Consider the following 18,969-nt stretch of genomic DNA (forward strand, 5'->3'; position numbering starts at 1 on the left):
TCAGCAGTAACCACAGCATCCTTTCCCAAGGCACTGGGAGCAGAAACGTGCAGTCTCCCCAGTTTCCTGGTGCCCCCTTAACCCCTTCACCAGTTCGGGGATGGGTGCTTTTCCAGGCATGTACAAGTGCCCCACACAGCAGGATAAGCCAGTTGCTAAGTCGCCCCCCTCCCCCAAAAAGCAAGCTGTGTGCAGGGAGAGAGTCAGGTTACTGCAGCTGGGAGTTGCTCCACATCCTGCAAGCTGGAAGAAGGGGATTTTAATCCCCAAGCCCAGGGGTGCTGCATTAAGTGCCACAGAAAGGCACCCACGTGCCTGTCAGGCCAGGCGCTGATGGGAATGCAGCATGCTGACGCACTCCCTTGTCTTAAGTTTCTCCCCCTGACCCCTCCAGATCAGGAGAATGCATTGGGCTTCTTCCCCAGCCAAACCTCTTCCACCTGGCTGCAAGGGCTTTGCCAAGCTGTGCCCAGCCCCTGCAGCACAGCCCTGCAGCCTCTACTCCAGCTCTGCCCAGTAAATCATCCTCCCGGGCATCCCACAGGAGGGGGGTGCAGGGGGGAGCGGGCCGTCTGCCTGCTGTCACTCCGCTTGTGTGTCAAGCGTGCAGCACGTGTTAGATGTCTGACAGTCCAACATTCTAGGCTCTATCCCCGAGGATAAACGCCACGAGGATTAATAGGGCTTCTCTCTTGAAACAAAAGTTTTCCATAGTGACCTTTCCAGGTTGATGCTCCTTCAAAGCAGGGGTGCATTTAGCGCTTTATTTTTAGTGGCTGTAACCCCCCTTGGCTATTGTTCGGAGACCTTGGCTCAGCTCCTGCCTTGGCCAAGCACCACAGGCTGAACACACTCCAAGCACAGACACAGATACAGCACAGGACAAGAAGCAAGGGAGGCAGCCAGGGGATCGGTGAACATCCCCGAAACCAGAACAGAGCAGGGGAACTAAGGCTGGTAGACCTGGAGGGAAACCTTTGGAAGAATGCGGGATTATCCCTTGGGTTGCAGCCTCTGGGTTCTGCTGTCTGCCATGGTTAGGATGCCCTGAAGTTAATTTTATGTCCATCAAGGGCATTCTGACAGAAGGCACAGGCTGGCAGGGTGCTGTTCCTTGTCAGCACAGTGAGTTGCCCTGACAAGACTGAGCCAGGCTCCCCTCAGCCCCAAGGGATGCACATCCTCAGAGCGGGGAAGTGGAGCACCAGGCAGGACCCAGGCTCGAGGATGCTGTTTTATTCCACTTGGCTGCACAGCAGTGACCCAGTTACACATCCCAAGTGGCCTCTGTGTGCAAGCAAAGGGCAGCCTGGGCCATGCTACAACTCAAGCACCGCAGCTTTCCACAGGAACAGGCAGAGGAAGCACTGCTCCTGCTATCTATCTGAAGGGCAGAGGAAGCACTGCTCCTGCTATCCAAGAACAACTCCTGGCTGATGCAGTACAAATCCTGCACTTAATAGATGATGAGCTGGTGGGAAGGGGAAGAGCACAGGGAGGAGGAGTGTGGTTAAAGCTCCACAAGCACCTATGAGCAGCACCCTGGCTACCAACAGACCCTGTAGGTGCAGCAACCACTAGTGCTGCTGCCAGACCCTGCCGTGGCATGGCCTCTGCCTGCCACCTCTGGCCTCACCAGTGTCCCGGAGGGAGCAAGAGCTCACTGCAGCATCAGCCTTTGCCCACCCTGTTGTGAAGGGCACAGAGCTTGCTCCAGCTCCCCATGTAACACAGCTCCACCACAGCCTTGCCCTGTGACATCTCCCACTGCTTCCATGTAAGAACCTGCTGTGTGTGAGGGAAAGCACAGGACCCAAGTAGGACCCATACTTTGGACACTGAAGCCAATGTCTTAATATTTCTGGTTTTTTTTTTGCATGGCCAAAGCCTTACATTTCAGCCCAGCAACTTCATAATCTTCTTCCTCCTCCTCTTCCTCCTCAGCATCTGGTTCATCAGAAGCTTCCTCACCTTCTTCACCTTCATCTTCAGCAGAATCCTCTGCATAGTTCCTACAGTAACAGCAAAACACATGTTGTCCCAGAGCTTGGGCACTGGTGTCCCTCTGCGCCCTCCCAGAGACCTGCTGACCACCCCAAGGGAAAACAAACACACAGACTCCAGTGATGCAGTCTCCTGTCTTACAGAGCATCAGGGTGTAGCCACAGCTGAGAGGGCACTTCCCAGGTGACCACTCAACATCTGGGCTGACCACCTCCAACAGCTGGATCCAGGTATTTCTGCTCACTGCCCCAAGCACCTTGACCACATGGTACCAGGTTTTACAGCTGCAGCTGCTGTGCAGCTCCTCCCTGGGAGGATGTGCTGCTGTTTTACCAGGTCTGCAGGTCTGGCCCACTGTCTAAGAGGGCTTTATTTCCCATGGGGTATTTTCCTGTTATCTCCTTCCACCATCACGTCACTCACACGCTATAGGAAACAGACCTCATTTAGTGTTACTCAACCTAAGCTTGGATTGACTTGAGTAAAGCACCAGGGTTCTTGGGTGCTTGTGTTGGAAGCCACAGACTCTCTGCTCAGAAGTTCCGACTTCTCATATGTACCTTCCAACCATTACAAACCCAGGAAAAGCCACCCAGCACCCACAGGGACCACGGGCAAAGTTGTTGGGGGAGTCTCCATCCTTTGCAAGGAGGATCTTTAGCAGCAAAAGGAAGAACAAGCTCCCACAGCAGGCAGGGAAGAGGCTGATGTAGTTCCCTGCCTCAGCTGGGAGGCCAAGGACAGAGGAGGCACCAGGACAGGTGTTGCCCCACCTGATGGCTCTGGCCCAGGAGCCAAGCAGCTTGCAGGTGACACTGCCACATCAAAGTAACTGTGATCTCAGGCTACAACAGCTGCAGTGAAGCCCTGTCATTCTTGTACAAACCTGATGAACTCTTAAGTGGTGCCCAGGGAGTAAGTAATACTTGTAATGCCGTACACCACCTGCACACTGGAAGCCAGCACAGCTCCCATTGTGCTGCTGCTGGGAAGGGAGGGGCTGTTCAGTGCTCGTGCTTCAGATGCCATCTGATAGCCCCAGCTTGCTGACAGGGGGGTAAGATGCAGCACAGTTGGGGATCATTTAACTTCCAGCTTGTGCTTCAATCAACAATTGACCCCCTTGCTATCAGGGGGCAACTGCTGATTTTTGCCACACAGAGCAACTCTGATTCCTCTGCACCACCTTGTTAAGGTTAATCAGGCCCAGAAAGCCACTGTAACCTGATTTCCAGGAGTGCAGCAGGGGCTGAGCTGCACCCTGGTGTAAAGTCTGCTCTAGCTTGACAAGAACACTTAGCCCAGCGGGCTACAGAGCTGCAGTGCTCCTGTGAAAAAAAGCAGCCCAATGAGCTGCTGGGTCAGGTTAAAAGCAGCTCTCAGTGCATCTGATTTTGGATGATGTGTGCATGTTTTCACTGGCAGACATAAGTTATTTATTAAAACTCCTGAAGTTGTCATGGGTCAACACAGCGCAGGAGAGCTAAAGCTACAGCCTGGTGAAAAGAAAACCCATCCCTTTCCTATTGTTCCAGCAGCACTGAGTTAATGAGGCTCCTCCAAACCTTCCAAAGGGGCTCTCAGGTTTGGTCACCTTGGGAAAGCAGGCTAGAGCTGTGTGGCAAGGAAAAGGTCAGCACTCACCTGCCCCGGAGGCTGCGCCTGGCAGTGGCAGGTTGGCACGCTGGGCACTGCCACTCCCCGTCTGGTATCTCGTAGAGCGCCGGCCGCAGGCAGAAGAGGTGGAAGGCTTTGTTACACTCATCACACAGGATCAGCTTGTCATCCTCACCTAGGAGAGTGACACATACCTGTCATGAGCACCACAGCCCCGCTCAACCTGAGGGGCAGAAGCTGCTGCGGCGCTGGGAGGTCAGGACCACGCAGAGAAAGATGCGGAGTGCCCCGTACCCTCCTCAGCCCCACCGCTGAAGTGGAGACCAGCAGCACTTAAAAGCAAACAAATTAAAAGCAGAGTGCTTTGCCCTGCAGAGATTTCACTTGAGGCAAAGGCAGAAACCTGCCAAATAGGTTCCACCCAGGCTAAATCTCAAGCCAAACTCAGGGAAAGAGAAACCTGCTGCAAGGATGCCCCGGAGCCTACCAAGAAGCTATAAATGCAGCTATTCTCAATCTAGTTAACCTGCACAGCATCTTCTTTATACTGAAGGCAGCAAGCCTACACAGAAAATCAGTATGCAGCAGAACTAGTCTCTGTGTGTTTCTTACTGATGCAGGGAAACAGGGGGACAGTCCTGAGCCAGCTATTTAGTTTGCTGAAGAGGAAATAAAGGAAGTGCAGGGAGCTTGCCAGCCTGTCTCAGTTCTTCAGCTCTATGGAACTATAAAACTGAACTATGATCTGTCAGTCTCAGGTGAGCCCCCCCCTTAGATCTGCCTGGAATCAGGACGGGTTCTGCACTGGTCTGGAACATCCCTGAGGCCCCACAGTGAAGGAGGACATTGCACCAATTCAGCCCTTATTTCTTTGGGGGTGGATGGCACAGCCTTTTGGTAAACAAGAGCGACCCAGCACTCCCTCAGAGGGCTGCCTGCCCTCATTCCCACCAGTGCTACAGCAAATACAGGGTGACCAAAAGCACGTGATGTGGCAGAATGTACTACTGAGCTCCTTCTCCAGGCTTCCATCCAAAAGGAGAGGTTATGGCAGAACAAATACACTCCATCACACCCCTTCTGTTTTCCCTTCCACCTGCCAAACTTTGAAGCCCTTCACTCCACTGTGTGTGCAGAGGTGCTGTACAGACCTTGCCACCCATCCGGGTGCTGTCTCAGCCCTGGCAGCCAGTTAGGCTTCCAACTCACCAAGCAGCTCTACTCCCATGCTAGCCTCAAAGTAGCATCCTCCCACCACTCTCTCTCTCTCAGCTGTGAAGGATAACAACCCTCCCAGCCTCTCCTTGCTCATTCCTTCTGCAGGCCCAGAGAGTCAATTTCTGAGCTGGGATGGTGTGCAGGTCTCAGCCTTCTCAGTGAAGCCAGGACATAGACAGTGGCAAAAACGTTGCCAGAGGGATTTGTAGATGACTTGTGTCCAAGTACCCTTAAATATCCAGGGGACAGCAGCTCTGCAATGTTCTGCAAGACTGTGTACTGGTTTCGTAAGAACTGTTTACTGGAGTCAGGGTCAAATGCTTCTTTGAGATCACTGCTTCTGGCTCTAAATCCTGATGTTCTGAACTCAGAACACAGCCAGAGACAAGTGACAGGCTACAAGGGCACGTTGCCTAAGCAGGGCATGGAGAGGTGACAGCCTGGGGCAGGAACGCGTACCTTTCTTGCGACACACTTTGCATCTGGCATTCTCTGCTGACATATCCCACTTGATACAGGCATCCAGCATCCCGAGCAGCACGTGCATACGGGAGAAGGTCTGGGCCTCACGGATTGCTGTCTTCCACTTCTCCATGGCTGAAGCAACCTGCAGACAGACCTAACAACTTACAACGAAGCACACACACGCACACACAGAGCTTGCTACAGTCTGAAGAGGTTTTTATACACTTTAGCTGAGGCCCTTAACCAAAGCTCAGCTCTGTATGTCTTCCCTTCTACACAGCCTTACCGGTCCTGCTTGTGGTGTTCCCACAGGCAGCCTCGCTGGGCCGGCTGTTGGGAACAGCAGAGCCCCTTTGCATTTCGTGGCCAGGCTGACACAACCTGTGCAACCTCCACTATGCTCTGAAAGCCTAACCCAAATACCCATCGGGCTGAAGAAGGAGCAGACAGAAATCTAGTGCTGTAAAAGGCAGGATGGAAGCCAGAAGGCAGCTGGCTGGACACTGGAGGTGGTGGATGGGGAGCAGCCTGTGCTGCCCTCCAGTGGGTCCTGCACAGACACTCGGGACCAGCAGCAAGACCTGTCCCTGGCTCTGTCCTCCCAGCTGGTGACATCAGCCACAGTCAGACTGCACGGGGAAAGCAGCTGGAGCCCAAAAATACAAACCTGGGCTCTTTCCTGAGAGGAGATGACCTCGGTGCATGCAGAATTAGCTGCAGGGGAGGATGGGAGCATTACTGAACCTGAGACCGGTGCCAAGGCCGCTGCCGCAGTCTGCGTGCCACACGCCACGGCAAAGTGTGGTAAATCGGACACACACCAGAGCAGAGAAGTGATCCAGAGCCACTGCACCCAGCTCCAGCACCACTCCTTCCCTTCACAACAATGAGGTGATGGCTTAGGCACGACAGGGAACACAACAGAACTGAAGTTCATGTTCTTCTACCCCAGAATGAAAAAAAAAAACCCCAACCAAACAGCGAAGTGTTGTATGGGAAAATCTCAACTCTGCAGCTCACAGCAGTTTGGGAGCCAAACTAAACCCAGGGTTTCTGCAGAGTTGCACATTCTCCTCCCACTGAATGGGAGGAAGCACAGTGTATATTAGATGCTTGGAAAAACACACACACTGTTCTAAAATGCCAACGTCCTCGCTGCCATTGCTAGCGTGGAACCAAGACACTGGAGACAGATGGGAACCTGTGCAGCCCCACTGTGGGGGATCACACAGCCCTGCACTGCTTCTTTGCAGAACATTGTTGAGGTGCTTCACATACTGTGTAATTGATTTTCCAAGTAACTGTTCCATGGGGTTTGCTGAAATACTGGGTGGTTGCTGGGCCAAGATAAATCTGCAAGAGCTGTTGGCAAGTCTCACTTAGATTTTTCTCCCCAAGGCTGTGGAATTTTGCAGATTTTTAGCCTTGCTTCCCAAGCATCATGAGACTATGGCATTTTTAGCAGTATCACTATCAAGGGAGTTCAGGGTGCCAACTAGGCAAAACAGGAAACTGGAAGCAGTTACTGAAACACCCTCCTGACTGGAGAGAGCAACTGAGCAGGGAAAACAAAAACCCACCCCACAACAATGCTGCCAAATCGCCCTCGGCCACATCTCAACCTCAGAGTGACAGAAGGCACCTGCTTTGGTAAAGGCTCAGGTGGAACAGCTCTCATCTGGTAAAGCCTGAGCCCTGTGCCTCCTCCCTTGCTGCCCAGCTCATCTACCCACACTCTGCCCTGCGCTCGGGTGGCTGTGTCACAATGTCACGCTGCAAAGCGGTCACATACTCCTTGTCCTGTTCTGGGACAGTCCCAAGTGCTGCTGCCACAGGAGATGTGTCTGCACAAACAGAAAGGCACAAGGCTGATATTTCAGGAAGAGCCCTGGGTCAGGTCTGCACTGGAACCCTTCACTGCTCAGCACTGTGATCTCTGGCTACAGAGCTGAGCCAGCAGGAACCCTCAGCACAGACAGTGATGTCAGCAAACGGGTGCCTCATAAGCCAAAACGTGTTTCTTACAGGAAAAGTGAGACATAACCATACCACAGGGCTGCAGTTTCACTTGTGCAGTCTGTCAGTACATTGAGTGTGTTTTTCCACTATGGCTATGCTGCATTTTACCTGCCACGTGCTCTCACTGTGCTTCTGGCTCTAGAAGACTCCATAGCTCTTGGACTGTGAGGAAATTTGCCTTTAAAAGCCTAACAGCTAGGTAGTTTTTTATTGGATAACCATATCCAAGACCTAGTCTGCTCTTTCAAGGTTATCTATAAAGGTTTTCTGCTTTGGCAAAAAGAAAGCTCACTCCAGATAAACTGAGGGGAAAAAAACAAACCCAAATAAAAACCAAAACCAAAAATACACCAAAAAAAAAAAAACCCTGAATGCTGCTTGTACCACCACAGGTGTGTAAAAAACCTCTGAGCCAGATAAAGACAGCACTGCACTGCACATAAATGCTCCAGAGACACTGTCCCAGCACAAAAGTCAGTGCTCCAGAGGGGCCCTGCACAACCAGGCAATACCCAAACCTGTGCCTGTACACCTGTAAAGGTGAGCTGTCACAACAGGCAAATAGGGTAATATTAGGGGAAAAAACCCAAAATCCAAAGTCACTTATGGCTGCAAGTCCAGAAATACTCCAAAATCCTACTGTTCCCCCTGGTTCAGGGAGGAGGAGCACTAATTGGGACGTCTGGGTGGCACAGAACATGTTGTCAAGCCAGGCTGCTGCAGCCACTGCTGGAGTGGAGCACACTGAGCTGGCCTTGCTGTGACCGACGATGCTCCGCAGCCAGGTCAGCAAGGAGGAACTAACCCAAAGGGCTCCGTTCTCAGGCAAGTCACAACTCAGGGTTTAAATCCAAACTTCAGCACTGATAGACAAGTGATCACACCGCTGCATTTACTACAATGTGTAAAAGGCTGGTAGCCTGGTGTTACCCTGAACACAGCCCTACAGGTACAACCCCCGGGCTACAGCTGTAAGCTGCACGTGAGGCATGAGCAGGTACTGCTGGATGCACAGGAAATGTGGTGATCTAGGCCCTTCTGTCCCAGGCACACCAGATAGTTACAGCCCTGCATGCAGCTGGCAGCTGTTGGAGTAGGGCTGCCTCCAGCTGCCTTCACACTGAGGGCTGGAAGACTCAGCATCAGCAGAGCTGAAGCCCCTCAGTGCAGCTGGAGAATGTGGAAGTTCCTTGTGCCTACCCAGACATCCTGCTCACACAGCAATGCCACAGCACAGCCTTGATGTTCAGACAAGGGATCAGCATACATCAAAAGGGGCTTTAAACTCACTCAAAAAACCTAAACCAACCCAAAAAAAGCCCCACTCCATAACCCAAAACCTCCCCCAGAGCCCCCACACCCCAATCAGCAGTCCAGCATCTAGTATTTTTTTCTTCAGCTGGGAATTTCAAATGCTTCTGTTGATCCAGTTCTGACCTTGCTGCTTCTGCTGGTCAGTGATCAGTCACAGCAGAGCACTTTGAAAGGGGTAGTGGGGAAGTCCTACTAACAACTCCCAACTTGGGGCACAGCAACTACCCCTGAGCACAAGGATCCCTCTTCTGATGAAATACTGGTACAGCTCAACTGCCTGTAGCTCTCTCCCAAGTCCTCCACAGCTCCTGCCCTCTTCTGAGCTTTGAGATTTGAAGGTTCTGTATTTCCCACTGTAACACCACCCCCCTACTGCAGGCTTGTTTGCCCCCACGTTCAGCAAGGCACATGCAGCCCAGTGTCCCACCTCCTGCAGGTGTCCCCATGCCTACAGTGACACTGACCTGAACCAAATCCCCTTGCAGACACCAAACCCCACCCTGTGCCTCTTCCTCTGTACACACCAAAGGCATTAAGCTCCAACAGCCCTCTGACAGATACAACTCCTGCTAAGCACTCTCAAAATACTCCTTAATATGCTTTTATTTAAGCACCCAACCTGTGTGAGGGACTGCATGAAGGAAGCCAGCATTTGGCTTGACCCATTTCTGGCTCACAGAGAGAAAACATTAACTGTAATTCCAGAGGACAATTTTCATTTTGCCAATACCTCTGACTCTCAGCAATGTCCAGGGAACAGCCAGCCCCATAGATCACAGATCCACTGCATGACTTGGAATGGGGAGAAGCTGCTCAGGGTTTAGTACTTGATGAGATGTAATGTAACTGAGCAGGGACAGTGCTAGACAGAACAGAGCCCAGAAGTGAACAATACCTTTGCTTCTTCTGCCATGTTCTTGTCTTCATCGATCTCCTCAGCCTTGGCAACATAGTCCTCTCCCTGATGTTTCCTTCTTTTCTGCTTGGGGGCCATGAAACCTTGCAGGAACTTCTTGACAACCCCAGCTTGGAGTGCAATCACACACTCTCCAAAATCCTTCAAGCTCTCCAGTGAGTATACCTGTCAGGAAGAGCACATCATCACACAACAGTTGGGTGTTATTCTCTTGGCTGTTTTAGGTAGGTCTGTCCTGCAAATGGATACGTGTGAGAACACCACTGCTTTAAGTATCTACCATACTTTGTTATGGGATCAGCATACTGCTGCTCCTTCTGCTTGAGGTCATACACAACTGATGATCATGCACAGCACTGTTCAGAAAAAAACCACACCTAAACCAACCCAAAAACCTGCCAAAAACTCAAATCCATGATGACAAAGCAGTAAGCTGAGCTTCTGCTCTTTTGGTGACTTCACTTTTCCACCCATCTTACCACTTATGGTCTCATCTGCACAGGGAAGTCTCTACAGTGACTCAGGACACAGCTTAAGGGGAGTTTTAACCATTCCAAGCCAAACAATGCTGTCTGTTGGTAGGAACAGCACGCACTAGTCACAGGAGGGTGCGCTGTATCAACAATGGGCAGACTTAACCCCTCCTGAAGACACTCAGCACACCAGCAATGCTCATGTCAGTTAGGCCAAATGAGCCAATGCACTAGAAGTTGATACTTTAGTTCAGCTCACACTGGGCTCCCTGTGCTGCCCCCTACCCATCCTCTTCTGGTGCTTGAACACAGCTGTTACCCCAAGCCTGGAGTGGTCTGAATTTATGAAATCTCTCTGGAATGGGAAACTGCTGCCTCAGCAAGGTGTGCTGGCATCAATGGACAAGCTAAACATCAGCTACACAGAGTTCTGATAGCGCTCCATAAAGAACTCTGCTCCCAGAAGAAGGAAACAGGACAGTTTCAGGGGTGCAGGACACCAAGCTCCAAAGAGAAGACCCTCCCAAAGGACCCCAACCCAGCAGCTGTGCCGTCTTGAAATAGTTTAGAAAAAGGGGACACACAAGAAAACTGATTTTCCTCTGTCTTGAGGACAGACCAAGAGACCAAAGAGTCAAGACCTTCCACAGAACCCCTCAGCTCACGTTTGTCTTGCTCAGTATTACTCACTCTTGCTTCATATTCTGGCGTCACGTCCACGTAGCCCAGTCCTCCTTTCTGCAGCCGAGTCGCAACCTCGATCAGATCGCTCCGGAGGTAGTTCAGCAGCTCCTGGTTGCCATCACAGGATTTGAGGCCCAGGTTCTGTTTCCGAGCCAAATGGATGGAATGTGTGATGTCCTGATACCTGGAAAATCAAACCCAGCCTCTGAATGCACAGGCTGGTGCCTCGCGAGCCGGGTGGGCGCTGGGGCAGCGCTGGCTCAGAGGGAAGCAGCGCTGCCTTTGCTTCCAGTTGCAAGGAACAATTTAAAGACCAGCAGAACCTCTTCACAGTTTAGGGCACTGCTATCACAAGCCTGTGGTTACTGCCCAGGGAAAAGAGCAGTTTCTCCCCCTTGCTGTCCTCCCCTCCTCAGCAGGAGCACCCTGACTGCCCCAGAGGGGAAGGGCTTGCTGTGGCAGGGCTTTGAGAAGGCATACAGAGGAGAAAAAGAGCAGGCTCACCTTTTCTCCAGGCGCTCCTTTAGCTGGCTCTCCCTGACTCCTTGCGGGTGCAGGCAATCCAGCAGCTCATCCAAATCCTTCTGATTGTCACAGAGGAACCTGAAAGACATAACACACCCCAACATCAGCGAACGCAGCGCTGCGGCAAGAGAACTCCCTCTAAATCGCTCTCGAGTATTTGTAGGCGGGCACGAGGAGTGACCTACACCCCAACCCCACGGAGCAAGGTGAAAGACATCCAGTAATGTTGGCACAAGCACTCTGACTCCATCAGCCTCCTCTCAAGGTCCCCAAACATAGCCAATTCCAGGGGAGGAAAAACAAAATAGACACAGAACTGATTTACGTTTCCCCCCCATCAAGTTTATGAAGATACTGGCACTGGAGTTTAGCCACCTACCCCAGGGGTTGGAGTCTCTCAGCTGCAGTCAGTTTGAGTACCTGAATGTCATTTGCCATACACTAGAGAAAGATTACTTCCTATGCATTGCACGACAGGGCAATTTCATCCTTCCTTCTCTGCAGAGCCTCCAACTTCTCCCACTAGAAGCAGCCCCCAGATAACAGAGGGCATGCTTCATCTTATTCCACAACTGCTGAGGATGGAGAGGTGCGACTGAAGGCTGAGCCTCCTGCAAGAGCAGAAGCCCTGCTTGCCAAGCAGCTGGCGTTGACTCCAAAGCTGGTGTGTGGGATAGGAGAGCCACGTTCATCAGCTGTAACCTGCGTGCTCACAAAGTACTTCAGCACAGCAACAGCACTCAACAGAGTGTAAAGGGGAAACCTCTGGCAGAGTTCTCAACACACAGTACTCTATGCAATTCCACACTACAATCATGTTTTAATGGGGAGTTGTGGATTTAAACCAGCTTTTACAGCCTGAAACTCTGCTCTTTGCCACTTTTTCCCCCCCCCAACTCCAGTCTAGGATGCCAAACAGCCTCCTCACTTGATGGAGGCAGGGATTCAATCTGAGCTTCAGAGCTCATTTAAAGAGAATAAGATTAATTGCATGTCTTCTAGGACAACTGCTCCTTAGAAGAGGGAAGCAGAAGAATAGCAAAATCAGCCTCATAAGGAAACAACTGCTGGGGACCACAACGTGACCTGTACCAGCCATGGGGAAGGCCCAGTTATCGAATTTTTCTTCTTGGGCACAAGCTCAGATGAGCCAAGCAACCCCCCCAGAAAGGTTCTGTAGCTGCTCTGGCCCCTCTCTGAGCAGCAGTACCTTCCATGGCTATTTACCTGGCAGGAATACTCACTGAGTATCATCCCTGAAAAAGAAATATTCCAGAGTTCTGGGACACTCACGGGAGGGAATGGCCTCACAATCTGCAGTCAGTTCCTAAGCTATTTATTCTAATAAAACATAAGATTGTTTAAAAATGGAAGGAAAAGAGTTTCTTCCCAGTCACTGGTTTCTGTATACACCAACCCCAGAGTACCCTGGCTTTACACACTGAGGCCAAACCTTCTGGCCACCACTAACCCCTGTGCACCCAGCCCTGTGAGAAGCAGGAAGAGCAGCTCCAGATTCCTTCCAACCACCAAAGCCCAGCACAGGCACTTCAGAGGTAGCAGCAACTACAGGCTGGTCATGGGATCCAGCAGACATTCACACAAGCTTGTACCAAATAACTCATGTCTTTCCTAAAGACACCACCACCAAGTGCTCCTGCACTCACCGGAGGTCACAGCCTGCCCAGGCTACTGGACTTCAGCTAAATAAAAAGATTTTTCTCCAGAATATTTGGTATCAAATTGCTTCCAAACCCTTGGGGCAGATCTTGGGATTCATCTCAAACCGTATTTCAGTGTGAAGGACCTGTCACAATGAGGGAAATGACATAAACCAAGCTTGGAAACAGCTGCCCTGCAGAGAGCCAGCATGTTGAGAAGGGTGCCTAGGTCATGAGAAACAACACAAATCACTGCTGGTCATACACCATGGGATCAGCTGGAAAAATACCTGAGACCACACCTGAGCTTTCCCAGTTTTCCCCCATGGCTCCAAATCAAAGGGGGGGAAGTCCCTGCACAGCTTTGTCCTGCTGTGAAAAACAGAAGGGTGCTGGAACAGTTGGCATATGGTGCTTGGATTCTCCAGTACTACACAGTTTGGGGAAGGACAACTAGGCTGCTGGGCAGCATCAGAGAGCAGATGCCATCCTTTGAAGACTGAAAGCTAGGGCTAAGTCCTGGCACAACTTTGTTCTTGATGAAAAGGAAACAGAACAGGGAAAGAAAATGCAACAGGTATGAGCCTTCCCAGTTCACCCTGAGAGTAAGAACTGGGATTTTTGCAAGAGAGCACTGCTCTACATCAGCCTGAACTCCAACATCCAGAATAAAACATACCAAGAGGAACCTGTGTTACTTGCTGCTCTGGAAAGCCACAGCTCCTGGTTCTCAACCTCTCTACTACCTGAAGGAATCTCTGAGTAGGGCTCAACCAGCACAGCTATGGCAAGACAGGGCTGGCATTTTAAATGGTAGTGCCAGCAGAGCTTGTGGGTTTCCCCAAAGAGGCAGGGGAAGGCGACTGGTGACCTTCACACAGCCTGACATAGAGCTTACACCACAAACAAGAGTGGTGGGAAAGACCAAGAGCCAGGACCAGGCAGTGGGCTTCACTCCAACAGCTTCAGTATCTCTGCATTTCTGCAGCACAAGGCAGCAGTCACAGCAGAAGGGACAAGTGGCACAAGCACCACGTCAAAACAAGCTCTCACTATTCGCTCAGGCCAAATATCCCTACCTGCTCCCAGGCTACGGGCTGCAAGAGACACAGAAAGGGGTAAAACCTGCACTGCAGGCTGAGGAATGAAGAAATCAAGAGGATAACATCTCAAGAGCCCAGGATCAGTACCTGCTCTGGAGGGCTGGTGGAAACAGGGGAACTCCATCTGTAGAATACAGGTGTGAGAACGGAGTCTGTCAGCACCCACGCATGGCTACCTCACACTGTCTGCTGAGGGCACCTGCACATCATGGTGTATTCTAATAGATGAAGAACAACGGGAGTTACTTGGCAGAGATGCCACTGTTTCTGAAATTCAACTGCTTTCTGACCAGGATGAGCAAGAAGCCTCCTGCACACTAACATATTGTGATTAACCCATGGTTTTGGCAGGGAGACCGGTACGCACACAGCACGGTGGCACAGACAAGGGACTCCTCAGGGACCGTGTGTCCAGAAGCTTCAAATGGAGAGATTTTTACTTTTAATCAGCATCAACATCAAGTGGTGCACAAGGTTAGAAAGGGGCTGGTCTATCTGCCTGAAGGCAGAAGGAACTGACCATTTATGACTCTGAATGAGAACAAAGCCTCTACACTTTCAAGACAGAACACTGGGCCCTCTTCTTTTTGGGGACAAAGTACTGACAGCAGAAACCCCCTCCATCAGATTCATACTCTTGGCAAGAGTATGGAATCTGTTTCTCCCTTTATCAATGTCCTACCAGCTCCCATCCTTAAGGGAACGGGGCAGGACTTCAAATACGACTGCTCACAGGGCTAATTTGGTGTTCATTTCAAAGCCTCATTGATCTAGAATATAAAAGGTAAAGCTAAAGGTGCTCTGTGCACTGCCAGGCTACCCTCAGTCCTGTGTTTGGAAGGAGACAGACCCCTGGAGTTAAAGCAGAACACAAAGACATGAAGCTTCCAACGCAGCACGTGCTAACAATAGGAGTTACAGTGGAACAAGTCCTTATGCACAAACAGGGTGCTGAGAGCCAAGAGCTTCACTTGGTCTCAAGGCTTCTCAGGATACACAAGGACAATGTGCAAAAAGCAGCCAAGGAGGAGACTCTTCTGTAACTCTCTATGCTCATGGGAGTCCTTGAGAGTGACAATCAATGGCAATGGCCAGAGAGGAAAGTCAGGATTTCCAGAGGGAAGTCCTAGTCACTGGCTCTCCCCTGCAGTAACAGCTCTCAGGCTGTCACTTGTCTTTCTGAGGAAGCTTCCCTGTAACTGGTGACAGCTGTCAGACTGTACTTCACTGAAAGGCTCTCCACAGTTCTAGAGCTTTAAAGAAAAGCTTTTTGGCTGAGGAAGCTTACTGCTTATGGGCAGAGCCATCCTCAGGTGGCCCTGTCAGGAGGAATTCACACAGACAGCCCACAAAAGCACTAAGTTAGAAATGTTTTTGTTCCCTTTGAAGAGCTGCCACTGTGCCCTGCTCGCTCCGAGGACACGAAGGCTGCGCCTGGCACAGATGATCCATTTGCATGGCTCCCCCTCAGCCACCTGACACCGACCCCTCTGGCCCCCCCCTCAGCACCCCAGCACCGACCCCCCCTGGCAGAACACCTCAGGCCCAACACTCAGCAAGAACACAGCCAGGGCTGTGACTGTCAGCAGGCTTTCCGAGCAGGTACCAGGGGGACAGAAACCACAGACCTGGTGGCATAAGGGACAGTCCAAAAGAAAGAGAAACATTCAAAAATCAAAGCTGATCCCCCAGCTCGGCACCTTACTTCACTGTCAGAATGGCAGCACAGGCTGCAGTGACTTTTCTTTAACCTGACTGTACACATTTTAGTATCTGCTGGTTTGAGGATGTCCTCATGCAGCAGAGCAAGAACCTCTGTGCACGATGCTCCTCAACACACTCCTCCTGTGGTGATCCACTCACCCCACCAGTGCTCTGTGTGGATACAGGTTTGAAGATCCAAGCAGCTGGTAGCAGCAGGTTGCATATAACAGACACCAGATCTGCTGTGGAGTCTGGGCAGAAAACACTGCAAGGAGCTGGGAGATGGCTCTGTGCATCACATGGTACAGGAGCACACAGGAGTGAGGCCTGTCTCTAAGGATCTCACCAAAGACCTTCACTTTGTGTGCTCAAAAGGCCCCATGTATCACAACTGAGGTCTAAAATCAACCATGAAAGAAAGCCTAGGCACAGTCTGGTACAGTTACTGCTCCCCTCCTCCTCCCCTCTCCCACCTGAGTCACACTCACAGATACTGAAAAGGCACACAGCAATTCCTTTACATTAACAATTCTCCTGAATATAAAATATTTCAAAATCAGTACATCCAAACAGCATTTTACCAGCTCCACTTACACTGGGGTGAAGTCTGGCTGGGTGTTTACAAGGGTTCTGCTAGCAGCTCTGTTAGGATTCCCTACTACCAATCACATCAGTCAGAGGCCTGGGGAGCGGTTACACTCACCCAACCATCCAGCACCAAAGCCTTACAGGTACATACTGGGGGGCCTATCAAAGACACCTAGTTCCTTTCTACACCTGGAGTACTCAGCAGCTACAAAAGCTGGTGTTACCATAAGTTCTGTCCCTGCTTGGGCACAGTGGTCTCTGTGGGAAGGTCTGCGCTGTGCACCGACCGGTGCAGCTTGCTCACTCTGCTGTCAGCGGCTCCGCTCTTCCGCTTGTCTGCAAGGGAAAAGCACAGGGTGTTGTCAGTCGTCTGCCTCCTCAGCACTTTGCTTACCCCTCTCCAGCTGGGTGTTTATATGCAGCATCTCGGTCAGCAGCAGCTTTGTCAGGGAAACCTCACCCAGCAGCAGCATTTACACCAAAGAGGTAACAGATTTGTAATGAAATTGAAGACATGACTAAAGCATGTACATAAAGCTAGGAAAGGCATTCCTACTACTTCAGATGCATGAGACCAGCTTTGGCTTTTGGCTACGTACTGACAAAGTGCTTCTGGAACCCAGTGTTATAAGCAGGATGTATTTGTAGTTCTGAGCATCCTAGACAACAGCCTGACAGGAATTTAACACTTTGGCTTATTTAAGCTTTTGCCTGTGAAGTTTCAGAAGCAGCTTGCTGAAGCCTTGCACACGAGCTAGGTAAGCACACAGGCAGCTGCTGAGCAGCAAACAGAACACAGCCAGGCAGTGTGTGAGAACATTCATGTAAAACACACCCCTTGAGGGGCACTGAGTGACACCCCTGGCTCAGCAAGCCACCATGATGCAGATGGCTGGGAGGTCACATGCTGGATGAAGTGCCCTGCTGTAGGTTTGCCCTGTTCCATTCTTCTAGAGGTCTATGACGAAAGGCCAGCAGGGCAGGGCTCCCTCCTTTCACCCAACACAGCCACCTCACAGGTAGGTGGGCTCAGTGTCAGCCTACGAGGCTTCAAACGCAAGAAGCCATCGGGACCAAACTACAAGTCCAGTCAGATGATGACACACTCTGCTGTACCTACAGCTACATTCACCTAGAAGCATGAAGCTTCCCAGCCCACAGACTGATCTTTGAGCATGTCCAAGCTCTGCCTGCAAGGCTCCACCACCCAAGCAGTTGCAGAGGAAGTGCTAGAACTTCAGCCAGTGGTTGCACCTCACCTGCAGCTTCAGCACGCAGTGCCCAATGGACTGAGAGGACACATTCAAAACGGGCACACTCAGCAGAGCTACAGGTATCTAGAAGACTGTTCTGCTTGGTGCTCTCTCACAGGTTAACCTGGGAGTCTTGGCTCCAAGGGAACATGAGCCTTGTGATGGACACCCTCATGCTCTGCAGCATACAGGTACTTGTCCTAGAAATCCAGCAGCAGGTTCAGAGTAAACCAGGGGAATCAGTCCACAACTGACACCACCCCCACAGCTTTTAAGAGAGGTGACTGTGTCCCACGGTCCTTACGTGGTACACTGCAGGTAGTTGCAAGCCCTGCAGCAGGAGGGACATCGTCATAAGCATCAGACTCTCCTGTGAGCAGACTTCTGGAGCTTAAAGGAGGCTTAAATCAGAGAATCCCTATGAAAACACTCAAGACTAGGCAGCTCGCATCATGTTAGCAAATCTGTTGTAACAGTCAGAGAGCAACAGAAGAACACAGGCAGAGAACAGGCTGAACATACCTCCTGGGCTGTAGTCCTTTTTAAAATCTTCTTTTTTCTGCCGGGGCAGGATGAATCTGTAGTCTATACTGTCATGAACCCAGCCTTTCTCAATGAACAGGCCAGGAACCTCATCTGAAAACAGCCAATACCTGCAGGAAACACACATGTTAACAGGTACTGTCTCCTCTTCTGACTGGTTACACACATCTGCCTTAATCTGCATAGAGGGAGAAGCATCTGTGTGCTTGACTCCATAGAAACCAAAGTGTATGTATATCTTTACATTAGCACAGCTGAGACATGAAAAGCTTTCATTAGAATCCATTCTAAGAGCATTTCTGTGCAACAAACATGGAGAAAGAGAGCAGATGGTGACTAGCTTCTGGAGCACTGATGCAACCACCTGAGGCTACACTAGCTAATGGATCCTGGCTCTCACAGGAGCCTCAAAGAGCCAGCCATGTCAACCAGGACAGGCCATTACGCTCTCCATATGCAAAAAGCTCCCTTCTGCTCTCCTCCACAGTTCCATCCACAGGAATTGTTCTCAACACCCTCCACATCAATCACCCTGCCAGCTGACAGAGCTCCTCTCCAAGGGAGAGCTGGCAGCTCAGGATCATTCCCTCTCTCACCTGTTATGGTTACGGTCGGTGCCAACCGGGGTCCTGCGCATCACCAGCTTCGCTTTGGCAATCCCATCCTGGAAGGTTTTCTCAGCTGCAGCTTTATGCTTCCGGATTCTTTCTGCCTCTGCTTCCTTCTCCATCCTCACTGTTGGAATAGCACAGAGAAGCGTCAGCTTTTTCCCCCCCACCCTGTATTCAGACACGAGGGCCAAAGGGTTTTACGCCTCTCAGGGTGTGCGAGTGTCTCCCTGCACTTCTGCCCCTCTGTGGAGAACAGGTGCCCTGTCACCAA

At 51.1% G+C, this 18,969-nt stretch overlaps 1 protein-coding gene across 1 annotated transcript in view; it reads right to left on the bottom strand.

The window, feature by feature from the left end:
• BAZ1B (bromodomain adjacent to zinc finger domain 1B) overlaps nt 1–18,969 on the bottom strand; it is a 42,131-nt gene that overhangs the window by 4,554 nt on the left and 18,608 nt on the right. The window contains exons 8-16 of the mRNA XM_084273143.1: nt 18,684–18,822; nt 18,067–18,197; nt 16,516–16,627; nt 11,215–11,313; nt 10,717–10,894; nt 9,533–9,718; nt 5,299–5,446; nt 3,649–3,796; nt 1,894–2,012 (exon numbers count right to left, since the gene is read on the bottom strand). Of these exons, the coding sequence (XP_084129269.1) occupies nt 1,894–2,012; nt 3,649–3,796; nt 5,299–5,446; nt 9,533–9,718; nt 10,717–10,894; nt 11,215–11,313; nt 16,516–16,627; nt 18,067–18,197; nt 18,684–18,822 (1,260 nt within the window). The remainder of the gene's footprint in view (nt 1–1,893; nt 2,013–3,648; nt 3,797–5,298; nt 5,447–9,532; nt 9,719–10,716; nt 10,895–11,214; nt 11,314–16,515; nt 16,628–18,066; nt 18,198–18,683; nt 18,823–18,969) is intronic.

This window comes from Gallinula chloropus (assembly GCF_964237585.1).
Source record: "Gallinula chloropus genome assembly, chromosome: 19".
Taxonomy (NCBI): Eukaryota; Metazoa; Chordata; class Aves; order Gruiformes; family Rallidae; genus Gallinula; species Gallinula chloropus.